The 13,519-nt window shown below is 43.2% G+C and overlaps 1 protein-coding gene and 1 long non-coding RNA gene across 2 annotated transcripts in view; one reads left to right on the forward strand and one right to left on the reverse strand.

Moving 5' to 3' along the window:
• The window catches only part of LOC140202706 (uncharacterized), a 171,682-nt gene that overhangs the window by 106,449 nt on the left and 51,714 nt on the right, over positions 1-13,519 (forward strand). The gene's annotated exons all lie outside the window — the stretch shown is intronic.
• The window catches only part of slc13a1 (solute carrier family 13 member 1), a 58,019-nt gene that overhangs the window by 16,977 nt on the left and 27,523 nt on the right, over positions 1-13,519 (reverse strand). Inside the window, exons 11-13 of the mRNA XM_072267887.1 lie at positions 11,809-11,906; positions 9,833-9,942; positions 682-843 (exon numbers count right to left, since the gene is read on the reverse strand). Of these exons, the coding sequence (XP_072123988.1) occupies positions 682-843; positions 9,833-9,942; positions 11,809-11,906 (370 nt within the window). The remainder of the gene's footprint in view (positions 1-681; positions 844-9,832; positions 9,943-11,808; positions 11,907-13,519) is intronic.

The following is a 13,519-nucleotide window of genomic DNA, read 5'->3' on the forward strand; positions in this document are numbered from 1 at the left end:
CTGGCCTTCTGTTTACAACTTTTATTATATAAAAACAATATGAATAAATTATCCATCAGGAATGGTGAATTACATTGGCAGTCTGGCAAGGGTAACAACACGAGAAAATCTGCAGATGCTGGAAATCCAAGCAACACACACAAAATGCTGGAGGAACTCAGCAGGCCAGGCAGCATCTATGGAAAAAAAGTACAGTCAACGTTCCAGGCCGAGACATTTGTCCTATGGGGAGTGTGGCTTATTCTGATTGTCAGAAGTTGCTTCCATTGTGATTGGTTAGTTTAGAAACTGCAGCTGTTTTTCCATTGGTTAGCTGCCTGGAGTCCATTTTCAGATATCCTGGGAAAAAGAACTCATGTGGCAGGTTCATTCTCTCCCTTTGCTTAAGGCAAACGATGCTTCAGTCCTGATAATGGGTCTCGGCCCGAAACGTTGACTGTTTACTCTTTTCCATAGATGCTGCCTGGCCTGCTGAGCTCCTCCAGCATTTTGTGTGTATAGCAAGTGTAACAACTAGATTTATTTAGGCATATTAATAATATTTAAAGAACTTTACCATTTCTGCATCTTATTGAGTAGAAGCAAGAATCAGCTTGATTTTGTATCCTTATTGACCAGGTTCCTTACTGAGTGGCATTCAGTGACCCCAAGCAAAGAGAGACTATGGACTGGAGTACTCACCAAGGCCACTAGAATTGGAAGGAAGATTGTGATGGTGGCTGGGTTACTAGCCACCTCGGTGACACTTGTGACAATCAGACAGGACATCAGTACAATCAGCCAGGCTGGCAAATTGCCAAGAGGTTCCAGCTTGCTTCCCACCCACAAGGAAAGCCCAGATACCTGGAACAAAAGCATATGTTTGTTCTGTTAGACTTATCAAATATGTAGTCACTTCTACATTGGAATGACAGTATTTTAGGCACTCACATATAAAACTGAGACTGTGAACAAAATTCCCATGTTTCTTAACTGAAAATGGCTGAGGCAAATAATTGCACAGTATACAGCATTTAAAAGTTTGTTAAGTTTCTTCCAATTGGCTCGAATTTGTTTAAAATTGAGAAACATTAGACGCAGATTTGTCACAAGAGACGCAGGTTTGTAATCTGCAGCAAAACAAAAGCTGCTGGAGGAAATCAGCAGGTCAGGCATCATCTATAGTTGCTGAGAACTAGGTGATGCTTTGAGTTTGCTGCATCAGGTCTGATAGATGTATCAGGTACGTTCACTAATAGTCACTTACAGTGCAAATGGACATAAATAGCCAGAGTTATTCAACAGCGTGCTTGTCGATGAGATACACAAGGGCCAGGAACTAACAAGGATATACAACTGAAAAGGGAAAGGATTCAACAGATCAAGCATTTGTGTGGAGCAAGAATCATTCAGCTGAACTTTAGCTTCCTGAATGTTGCTGGGTTTGGGTTGAAAATGATATAAAGAGGAGGATACAACCAATCCACAACGTTAATGCTTACAAAGAGGTTGTAGGCAACTGCCTTGAGAAGAGTGGCATGACATTGGATGCTTTTGCAATCATATCTTAATCCATTCAGTGGGCACCTGGAAGTATTACATGAGTACCAGTGTGTTGATTGGTCTGCCGCACAACCATTCAGTGTCCATTCATTTGCAATAGATTTCCTGGCTGCTGATGGCTGGCAGACTAGTGCAGGAGAGAACAGAGAGATAAGGTATATGGAAGTAGAGGCCTTGATCAGAATATCTTCATTTCTCACCTTACCATTCCAGTTGGCATCTGCTACCCTACTCAACATCCTGATGGCTGATTTTGTCCTATCTAGATCTCACCTATCATGGAGATGAACCTTGGCCCGCCATGATATAGGCTGAAAACAGCACAGTCAGGGAGGGTGTTAAGCAAGAACAACATTTGCTGAGCAGGAGCAAGGAGTGCAGCAATCTCTCTCATTCCCTGCTGGTATTGCAGGAGCTCCACTACTGAGAAAAGCAAAGGATTTAAAACTATTTAACTCTGTATAGTTAAATAATTATATAGAGTTATGTATACCACCCAGATTCTAGCACTCACTTACACATTTAGGGCAAGACAGAGTTTACATTTAGCCCTTCGACCTGAGCATCAATGGGATGTGGGATGAAACTGAAGTACCCAAAGGAAACCCAGCTGTCACAGGGAGAGAGTGCAAACTTGATACAGATACCAACTGAGATCAGGATTGAACCTGACTCTTTGGTGCTATAAGGCAGTGGCTCTTCTGTCTGCAGCACTGTGCTGAAGTGCATCTCCAGGTCAATTTCAGAATGCGAGGACAATTTTTGTTGATCAGTGGGTTTGGTCTTACTGTCCCAGTGCTCCTTGCTTGAGCTTTTCACGGTTATCATCAGCCATTTTTGTGACAAACTCTCTGATGCACCATATCCTCTCCCACTCTAAGTTTGCTGGGAGCTCCAAGGTGGTCATCAGAATTGAGTTCTCACATGGCAAATCCATTAAGGTAGGTGCTAGAGACCAGAGCACCACCTGCCTAGAACAGGGGTCCCCAACCTTTTTTGCACCGCGGACCGGTTTAATATTGACAATATTCTTGCGGACCGGCCGATGGTGGGGGGAGGGGGTGTGTTCAAGTAGGGCTGCCAACTTTCTCACTCCCAAGTAAGAGACAAAAGTAGCAGACAAATACGGGACACCCCAAGAAAGACTACCATGACCATGAAGCCTTGCGCGGGTACCTGTGTGCACATGCGTGACATGCGCATACATGATGTGTGCATGCATGACGTACTACCAACCAGTATGTCTTTGGACTGTGGGAAGAAGCTAGGAAGAAATACACAATAGACAATAGATGCAGGAGTAGGCCATTCGGCCCTTCAAGCCAGCACCGCCATTCACTGTGATCATGGCTGATCATCCACAATTAGTACCCCGTGCAGCCTTCTTCCCATATCCCTTGACTCTGCTATCATTAAGAGCTCTATCTAACTCTTTCTTGAAAGCATCCAGAGAATTGGACTCCACTGCCTTCTGAGGCAGAGCATTCCACAGATCCACAACTCTCTGGGTGAAAAAGTTTTTCCTCAACTCTGTTCTAAATGGCCTACCCCTTATTCTCAAATTGTGGCCTCAGGTTCTGGACTCCCCCAACATCGGGAACACGTTTCCTGCCTCTAGCGTGTCCAATCCCTTAATACTCTTATATGTTTCAATCAAATCCCCTCTCATTCTTCTAAATTCTAGTGTATACAAGCCCAGTCGCTCCAATCTTTCAACATATGACAGTCCCGCCATCCCAGGAAATAACCTCGTGAACCTCCGCTTCACTCGTTCAATAGCAAGAATGCCCTTCCTCAAATTTGGAGACCAAAACTGTACACAATACTCCAGGTGTGGTCTCATCAGGGCCCTGTACCTCTTTGCTCCTATACTCAACTCCTCTTGTTATGAAGGCCAACATGTAATTAGCTTTCTTTACTGCTTGCTGTACCTGCATGCTTACTTTCAGTGACTGATGAACAAGGATGCCTAGATCTCATTGTACTTCCCCTTTTCCTAACTTGACACCATTCAAATAGTAATCTGCCTTCCTGTTTTTGCCACCAAAGTGCATGACCTTATATTTATCCACATTAAACTGCATCTGCCATGCATCAGCCCACTCACCCAACCTATCCAAATCATCCTGCATTATCTCAACATCCTCCGCACATTTCACACTGCCACCCAACTTCGTGTCATCTGAAAATTTGCTAATGTTACTTTTAATCCCTTCATCTAAATCATTAATGTATATTGTAAATAGCTGCGGTCCCAGCACTGAGCCTTGCAGTACCCCACTAGTCACCGCCTGCCATTCTGAATGTGACCCGTTAATCCGTACTCTTTGTTTTCTGTCTGCCAACCAATTTTCTATCCATGTCAGTACCCTACCCCCAATACCATGTGCCTTAATTTTGCCCACTAATGTCCTATGTGGGACCTTATCAAAGGCTTTCTGAAAGTCCAGGTACACTACATCCACTGGCCCCCCCTTGTCCATTTTCATAGTTACATCCTCAAAAAATTCCAGAAGGTTAGTCAAGCATGATTTCCCCTTCGTAAATCCATGCTGACTCGGACTGATCCTATTACTGCTATCCAAATATGCCGCTATTTCATCCTTTATAATTGACCCCAGCATCTTCCCCACCGCTGATGTCAGACTAACTGGTCTATAATTGCCTGTTTTCGCTCTCCCTCCTTTCTTAAAAAGTGGGATAACATTAGCTACCTTCCCGTCGTCAGGAACTGATCCTGAATCTATAGAACAACGGAAAATGATTACCAATGCATCCACGATTTCTAGAGCCACCTCCTTAAGTACCCTGGGGTGCAGACCATCAGGCCCTGGGGATTTAACAGCCTTCAGCCCCATCAGTCTATCCAACACCATTTTCTGCCTAACGTGAATCTCTTTCAGTTCCTCCATTACCCTAGGTCCTCCGGCCACTATTACATCTGGGATATTGTTTGCATCTTCCCTAGTGAAGACAGGTCCAAAGTACCTGTTCAACTCGTCTGCCATTTCCTTGCTCCCCATAATAAACTCACCCGTTTCTGTCTTCAAGGGCCCAACTTTGGTCTTAACTAATTTTTTCCTCTTCACATACCTAAAGAAGCTTTTACTATCCTCCTTTATATTCTTGGCTAGCTTGCCTTCATATCTCATCTTTTCTCCCTGTACTACATTTTTAGTTACCCTCTGTTGCTCTTTAAAAGTTTCTCAATCCTCTGGCTTCCTGTTCATCCTTGCTATGTTAATACTTATTTGCTTTTATTTTCATACTGTCCTTGACTTCCCTTGTCAGCCATGGTCGCCCCTTACTCTTTCTTCTTCTTTGGAAGGAACTGATCCTGCACCTTCTGTGTTATTCCCAGAAATACCTGCCATTGTTGTTTCACTGTCATCCCTGCTGGGGTATCTTTCCAGTCAACTTTGCCCAGCTCCTCCCTCACGGCTCCATAGTCCCCTTTGTTCAACTGCAATACTGCTGATTTTCCCTTCTCCCTCTCAAATGGTAGATTAAAATTATCATATTATGGTCACTACCTCCTAATGGCTCCTTTACTTCGAGTTCTCTTATCAAATCCGGTTCATTACACAACACTAGATCCAGAATTGCCTTCTCCCTAGTAGGCTCCAGTACAAGCTGCTCTAAGATTCCATCTCAGAGGCACTCCACAAACTTCCTTTCTTGGGGTCCAGTACCAACCTGATTTTCCCAGTCTACCTGCATGTTAAAATCCCCCATAACAACCGTAGCATTACCTTTACGACATGCCAATTTTAACTCTTGATTCAACTTGCACCCTACATCCAGGCTACTGTTTGGGGGCCTGTAGATAACTCCCATTAGGGTCTTTTTGCCCTTACAATTTCTCAGTTCTGTCCATGCTGACTCTAATCTCCTGATTCTATGTCGCCTCTTGCAAGGGACTGAATTTCATTCCTCACCAACAGAGCCACCCCACTCCCTCTGCCCACCTGTCTGTCTGTCCCCAACACATGGTCATGGGGAGAATGTATAAAGTCCCTCCAGGCAGTGGTGGAAATTGAACCTCTACTAAGGCGTTTTGCTAATCACTACGTTACCGTTAACTAATTATAGCTGATCTACCATTAGAAAATACAAATGAAAAGATGTGAATGAGAACAGGGACGAGACAAAAAAAGGCTGCAACTCTGAGATACAAAACACTGCAAATTTGGAATAAAAGAGAATAGTGGAAATAATGAGTTCAAAGCAAAATGAATCTTACAGATTGACGATCTCTCATCACTACTAGCCATTTCTGATACAAACTGGAAAATTTGGTTGCCTGGAACTGTGGGCTTTGATATTGAATCATGAGACTGTCAGAAGATGAGGTTCTGTTCTTTGATCTTATCTTGAGTTCAAAGCAGAAAGATCATATTTAGACCATTAGACATAGAAGCAGAATTAGGCTATTTGGTCCATCGAGTCTGTTCCACCACTCAATCACGGCTGATCCTTTTTTTCCCCTCCTCAGCCCCACTCCCTGGCCTTCTCCCCGTAACCTTTGATGTCATGTCCAATCAAGAACCTAACAAGATCTGCCTTAAATACACCGAACGACCTGGCCTCCACAGCTGCCTATGGCAACAAATACCACAAGTTCACCACACTTCTCCAATGCCAGCACAAGTTTTCTTAGATGAGGGGCCCAAAACCGTTCACAATACTCAAGGTGAGGCCTCACCAGTGCCTTATAAAGCCTCAGCATCACTGCTCACATCCCTGTCCATGTATTCAAGAGCTCTTGAAATGAATGCTGGCATGGCATTTGCCTTCTTCACCACCGACACTATCTGCAAGTTAACCTTTAGGATGTTCTGCACATGGACTACAAGTCCCTTTGCTCATCAGATTTTAGGATCTTTTCCCCATTTAGAAAATAGCTTCCACATTTATTTCTACTACCAAAGTGCATGAACATGCATTTTCCAACATTGTATTTCATTTCCCACTTTCTTGCCCATTCTCCTAATCTGTTTAAGCCCTTCTGCAGCCTTTCTGTTTCCTCAACACTACCTGCCCTCCACCAATCTTCATATCATCTGCAAACTTGGCAACAAAGCCATCTAATCCATCATCTAAATCATTGACATACAGCCTAAAAAGTGGTCCCAACACCACTGTGGAACACCACTAGTCACTGGCAGGCAACTAGACAAGGATCCTTTTATTCTCACTCGCTGCTTCCTACCATCAGATAACGCTTTAACCATGCCAGTAATGTTCCTGTAATACAACTCAACTAGGTAAGCAGCCTCATGCGTGGCACATTGTCAAAGGCCTTCTGTAAGTCTAAATATACAACATCTACTACATCCCCTTTATCTATCCTACTTGTAATCTCCTCAAAGAATTCCAACAGGTTTGTCGGACAAGGCTTTCCATTAAGGAAACCATGCTGACTTTGTCCTACCTTGTCCTGTCTCACCAAGTACTCCATAGCCTCATCCTGAACAATTGACTCCAACATCTTCCCAACCACTGAGATCAGCCTAACTGGTCTACAATTTCCTTTCTGCTGCCTTCCTCGTTTCTTAAGGAGTGGAGTGACATTTGCAATTTTCCAGTCCTCTGGCACTAGGCCAGAGACCAATAATTTTTGAAAGATCAACACTAATGCCTCCGCAATATCCACTGCTACCTTTTTCAGAACCCTAGGCTGCAATTCATCTGGTCCAGGTGACAAATGTACCCTCAGGTCTTTCAGCTTTTTGAGCACATTCTCCTTTGTAATAGTAACTGCAGTCTCTTCTCTTTCCTCAGACCCTTCAGCATCTGGCACACTGCGAGTGTCTTGCACAGTGAAGACTGATGCAAAATACTCATTTAGTTCATCTGCCATCTCCTTTTTTCTCGTTATTATTTCTCTGTCTTCATTTACTAGCGGTCCTATATCCACTCTCATCTCTCTTTTATTTTTTTACATACTTGAGAAAGCTTTCACTATCCACTTTGATATTGTTTGCTAGCTTTAATTGCTCTCTGTAGGTTTTTAAAAGCTTCCTGATCCTCCATCTTCCCGCTAATTTTTTCTTTGTTGTATGCCTTCTCTTTTGCTTTTACATTAGCCTTGACTTCCCTTGTTGGCCACAGTTGTACTATTTTGCCATTTGAGTATTTCTTCATTTTTGGAATACATCTATCCTGTCCCTTCCTCATTTTCCCCAGAAGCTCACACTGTTACTGCTCTGCTGTCATCCCTGCCAGCATATTCTTCCAATTTACTTTGGCCAACTCCTCACTCACCTACCCCACCAGTCTCCACGTCCAGCACACGTCCAGCTCTGAAACTTCTGCCACCTCCAATGGGATCCCATCACCAAGCACATCTTTCCCTCACACCGCTCCCCCTCCCCCCGCATCTTTCTGCTTTCTGCAGGGATCGCTCTCTACACAACTCCCTTGTCTATTCACCCCTCCCCACTGGTCTCCCTCCTGGCACGTACCCTTGCAAGTGGAACAAGTGCTACACCTGCCCCTACACCTCCTCCCTCACTACCATTCAGGGCCCTAAATAGTCCTTTCAGGTGAAGCGACACTTTACCTATGAGTCTTTTGGGGTCATATACTGTGCCTGGTGCTTCCAGTGTAGTCTCCTGTATATCAGTGAGACCTGATGTAGATTGGGAGACTACTTCACTGAGCACCTACGCTCCATCCGCCAGAAAAAGCAGGATCTCCCAGTGGCCACCCATTTTAATTCCACTTCCCATTCCCATATATCCATCCATGGCCTCTTCCACTGTCATGATGAGACCAAACTTAGGTTGGAGGAACAACACCTTATATTCCATTTGGGTAGCCTCCACCCGGATGGCATGAACATCGATTTCTCGAACTTTCAGTAACATTCCCCACTCCCCTTCACCATTTCCCATTCCCTTTTCCCTCTCTCACTTTATCTCCTTGTCCACCCATCACCTCCCTCTGGTGGTCCTCCCCGCTTTTCTTTCTTCCATGGTTTCTGTCTTTCTCCAATCAACTTCCCAGCTCTTTACTTCATCCTTTCCTTCAGATTTCCCCTATCACCTTGTGTTTCTCTCGCCCCTCCCCCCACCTTTTAAATCTACTCCTCAGATTTTTTCTCCAGTCCTGCTGAGGCTTTCAGCCCAAAACGTCGACTGTACTCTTTTCCTCAATGCTGCTGGCCTGCTGAGTTCCTCCAGCATTGTGTGCGTGTGTGTCTCTCATACTACTGTAATTGCCTTTACTCCACTGAAATACTGTTATGCCAGGCTTTACTTTCTCTCTATCAAATTTCAAGTTGAAATCAAATATATTGTGATCACTGCCTCCGAAGGGTTCTTTTACCTTAAGCTCCTGAATCACCACCAGTTCATGACCTAACACCCAATCCAGTATAGCTGATCCCCTAGCAGGCTCTATGACAAACTGCTCCAGATCCCTAACACGGTCTTCAAGGAGGTTCAGCTGGATGCACTTCATGCAGATGTAGTTACCTTGGAGAATCTGGCATGAAGAACAGACAATGGCCATTTACTACACTAGGTACAGTAAGAGAAACAAAAAGGAAACCTTGACAGAAACTTACCCAGAGCTGGCGCCTCTTTTGAGCCGAAGCCGCCTTTGAGCCAAAGCCTGACACTCCTACTCTCACCGCTGGCCTACTCCTACGCTGCCCCGCTTGTCCCTTCTGTACTTTTAAACAAGCGTCGACGACCTGCAAGAAACCTCGTCACTGTGGCCTGCTCCTGGAGAATGAGCCAAACACCTGCGAAGTTCTCCTTTTAAACAAATATTTAGGAGTAAGATGGCCACAACTCCTGGTGCTTGCAGGCCTGCTGCATGTTGATAGTGCAGAAACTTCTCTGAATTTTGCACACTACTGGATGAATGGCAATTGTTGACAGTCACAGGGATGAGGGCAGTGACATCATCACCCATGAATGCCAGCCAGAGTTACAAGCCTGAGAAGTTCTCCTTGGTATTACCAGTCACAAAGTTTGTCTGATAACTGCCCAGAAAACATGCCAGCCACCTGCCCTGTGCACAGAAAAACTACAATGTTTTGTATGCGTCTCCAGCAGACCTGGTAGGAACCTGTAGCAATGAATTCATAAATGGTGGCCACTTTGACACCTAATGGCAGCCAAGTCCAACGGGGTGCAAATAATCTTGATTCATCATGCTGAAAATACTGCAGCACAAATGATTTTCTCCCCTAGTTAAATAAGAGTCACAGATAAATTTGTTTTTTTTTGTGAGGTTTTCTGTCATTATTTCGAAAAAGAAGAATAGACCATATTACCTCAGAACCCTTCGCCAGGGCAAAGCCGCCACCAACTAGTAATAATATTTCCCAAGGCATGCACGACTGGAACTCTTTCCAGGTAATGAGTGTTGTGTACTCCTCCCCCACTGTAGGAGAACCAAAAGCAGGTACCAAAAGTCATCATCAAATCTTGATATCACAGCTTGCATTATCATTCTGTGACAAGATAAGACTCAAAGTTGCAAATTGGATAAATTATACGCTGTCATCTATTTTAATTTTATTTTTATTTATCACACTGTTTCCCTTACTAACCATTCAGATCCAATGTAACAGATTACAAAGGGTTGCCATCCTTGCTCCCAGTAACAGAGATTTTGTCTTTGATGTTCACAGACAAAGTAAGATGCTGCAGTTGTTGGAACCTGGAAATACTCAGCAGGTCAAGAAGCATCTGTGGAGACCAAAGGTGTAAGCTGATGTCTCGAGTTGCAACCCTGCTTCAGCACTTTTTCCTCCACAGATGCTGCAAGTCCTGCTGAGTTATTCCAGCATTCTGTGTTTTGACTTTGACACTAATCAGATTGAATACAAAAAGTGAGCCACAACTCAAGTGTAAACAATTCCTTGGAGTCTTTCAGTGTTCTCTTTGGTTTTTAATTCCAGGAATGCTAGATGCTAATTAAATAAGAAAATATACTGAAAGAATACATTGATAGAAAATCAAATGCTATTGGCACAGTAGTTCACAGAACATTCTGTGTTGTGATGGGGTGGAGGTAATTGTGGTGAGTGTGGAGAAGAATGATAAAAAAAGAGTATTCTTTTACAAGTATTCCTGGTACCTCATCCAGTGCCGACAGCACTAGACCTGTTGCAAGTCATAGATCTTAGACCAACATTAGTTTAAAAAAAACTCATAAAAGGGTTTATAAAATCAGTAATGCCACAAAATCTATGAATAAGTTCATCATTGATAAGTTACTAACAACTAAACTGATACTGTATAATTTCCAGCAATCATAATGATAATCTTTCTAGTTAAACAGAATACAAGAAAAATTACAGAGCTCTTACTTACCCTGAATTTTTACTTATTCATTACCTTCAACATTATGATCTGGAGCACGCATAGATATGCAAAAAGATAAAAATGTCCTCACTCACTTATTCCTTCCTCTACAGTGTGCTTATCTCTTCCTCTACAGTGCCTTCTTAACAATGTTCAATAACTTCCATCTTCTGAAACAAGCCATGCATAAGGAACTTCTTGCATTAAACATTTTAAAATGTTCAATCTGCTCAAAGGATTTTAAAATTGTTTCTATCTTATGTCAAGATAATAATAGTTAATAAGTGTTGTAGACAAACTGTATACTGGCAAATTTTAGAATGACTTGGTTCCTGGAATCATAAAATAATACAGTAGGTACATGAGAGGGCATACAGTCTAGCTTATTAGTACAAGCCTTTCAAAAAGCCAACTGATTAGTTCTGCTCCATTGCTCTTTTCCTTTTGCCTTGTATGTCTTTCAGTCTCAGACTCGGCCTCCTAGGTTATTACAGCAAGCTGCATAAGTAAAATTCTGTTCAGCTTCCCTTAATCTTTGACCCAAACTGGATCGTAAGAAGAGTGCTTGTAGCAAAGTGGAAACGTACATGCCTTGAAAGTACCAAGGATACATGTCCCAGGTCAAATTTGCTCCACAACAGTCCAGATGCATTGCGTGCTCAATGCTTTTCTATTCTGCAGACCACCTTAGACGCACACGTGTGACACGTATCAAATAGTGCTTGGTTGAATTTATTTCATGTATTGAAAGAGAACATACTGTATAGGGATGGTGGCCCTTCACCATCAGTTTGTGACCTCAATGAAAACTAACTGCTTAGTGGCATTCTCTTTCAATTTGCCAGCTATTTTTGGAAAGTGAAAAGTAATGGTGACATTTGCCAGCCTGTTGCAACTACAGATTTTAAAAAAGCATAAAAGTATTTTGTAAGAACTCAACTCTTTTTAAAACCTGAAGCAGGATTCTCAGCAGGCAAGATGAAAAATAGAATTCCCAGCAAGAGGGCTACGGTGGAATCGGTGGCAAAGCCTTTGTACCTGCAAATTAAAGATTTACATTCATTTTGCATTAGTGTTTTCTAATTGACAGAAAAAAAGCCTTCTACATCTATCAATGGTAGCATCAGTCTTTCATGACTTATTATCAAGTAACGCACATGTAGAGAAAAAAAGATAAAAATGACCTGATTCTGAATCAAATAACACAATCATCAAAATATCCCATAGCATAAAGTGTTGTCCCTTTAAAACTGAGTTGAGGAGGAATTACTTCATCCAGTAAGGTGGTGAATCTGTGAATTTCGTTACCACAGAGAGTTGTGGATGTCAAGTCATTGGTGTATTTAAGGCAGGGATTGATAGGCTCTTGATCAGTAAGAAGGTTAGAGGTTACTGGGAGAAATGGGAGAATGAAGGGACCTGGGAATATAGATCCATAATTCCTTGAAAGTGGAATCACAAGTAGATAACTTTGTAAAGAGAACTTTTGGCATACTGGCCATCATAAATCAGAGCACTGAGTACAAGAGTTGGGTGTTATGTTGACATTGTATAAGTTATCAATAAGATTGAGAAAGTGCAGAGAAAATTTACAGGCATATTGCTGGGACTTCAGGACCTGAGTTATAGGAAAATAATGTCTAGATTAAGACATTATTCATTGGAGCACCGAAGAGCAAGGGGTGTTCTTATAGAGCCATATAAAATTATGAGGGGTATAAATAAGCATGAGGCTAGAACTAGAGGTTATAGGTCAAGGTTGAAAGGTGAGATATTTCAGAGAAATCTAAGAAGAAGCTTCGTCACTCAGAGGTCAGTGCAAGTGAGGAATGAGTGCCAGCAGAAGCGATATGTGCAAGTTCATTGTAACATTTCAGAGAAGTTGAAAGGTACATAGTTGGAAAGGATTTGGAGGGATATGGTCTGGACCCAAGTTGATGGGAAAAGGCAGGAAAAAAAAGTCAGCAAAGACTAGATGGGCTGAAGGGCAAATTTCAGTTCCGTAGTGCTCTATGACTCTAATAGGGCTGATAAAATAAATCGGACATGGTTGAATCGTAGAATAGAGTGTATAGGGTGTCAGGGAGGGATAGCACCTCTGGTGGGGGAATATGTCGCATCCTTTTCAAGGTGGTTAGTCCACTTTTGGACCCTACCTGCCACTCAGCTCTCACCTGTGGCTCCCTGTAGCTGTTTGCATGCGACAGCGGCCACACCCCGGGCAACGGCTTTGACAAGCCGGCTAAACCAGGTGAGGGTAGCCAACAGGTCTCAAACCCTCGATGAGATAGGGAGTTGTCTATCCCAGCATGTGAAGACAGACTCCGGCGGATTGAGCGGATGAGACCAATGGAAGGTCCAATGGTCAAGAAGGAGGTCTCTGCAAGCGTCGTGGAACGTGTAGAGCAGGGCAAGACACAGAAGACGTCCTGGTCATCCACTGCGCCTAGTCCCATCTCCAGAGGTCTCCACTCTTGTCTTGCCACTGGATCCAGATGGGAATTGGGAAGAGAGGGTGAGGCAGATGCTGCGCAACTCTCCCTCACTTAAATCCAAAACATGCTCTAGTCTCAACATCATCATAATGGTGTCGGGGTCCTCATCGACGCTGATGGACCAGATGCCCTAACTCTGCTCTGGAGATGAGACGA

This window comes from Mobula birostris, chromosome 9, assembly GCF_030028105.1.
Source record: "Mobula birostris isolate sMobBir1 chromosome 9, sMobBir1.hap1, whole genome shotgun sequence".
Lineage (NCBI taxonomy): Eukaryota > Metazoa > Chordata > Chondrichthyes > Myliobatiformes > Myliobatidae > Mobula > Mobula birostris.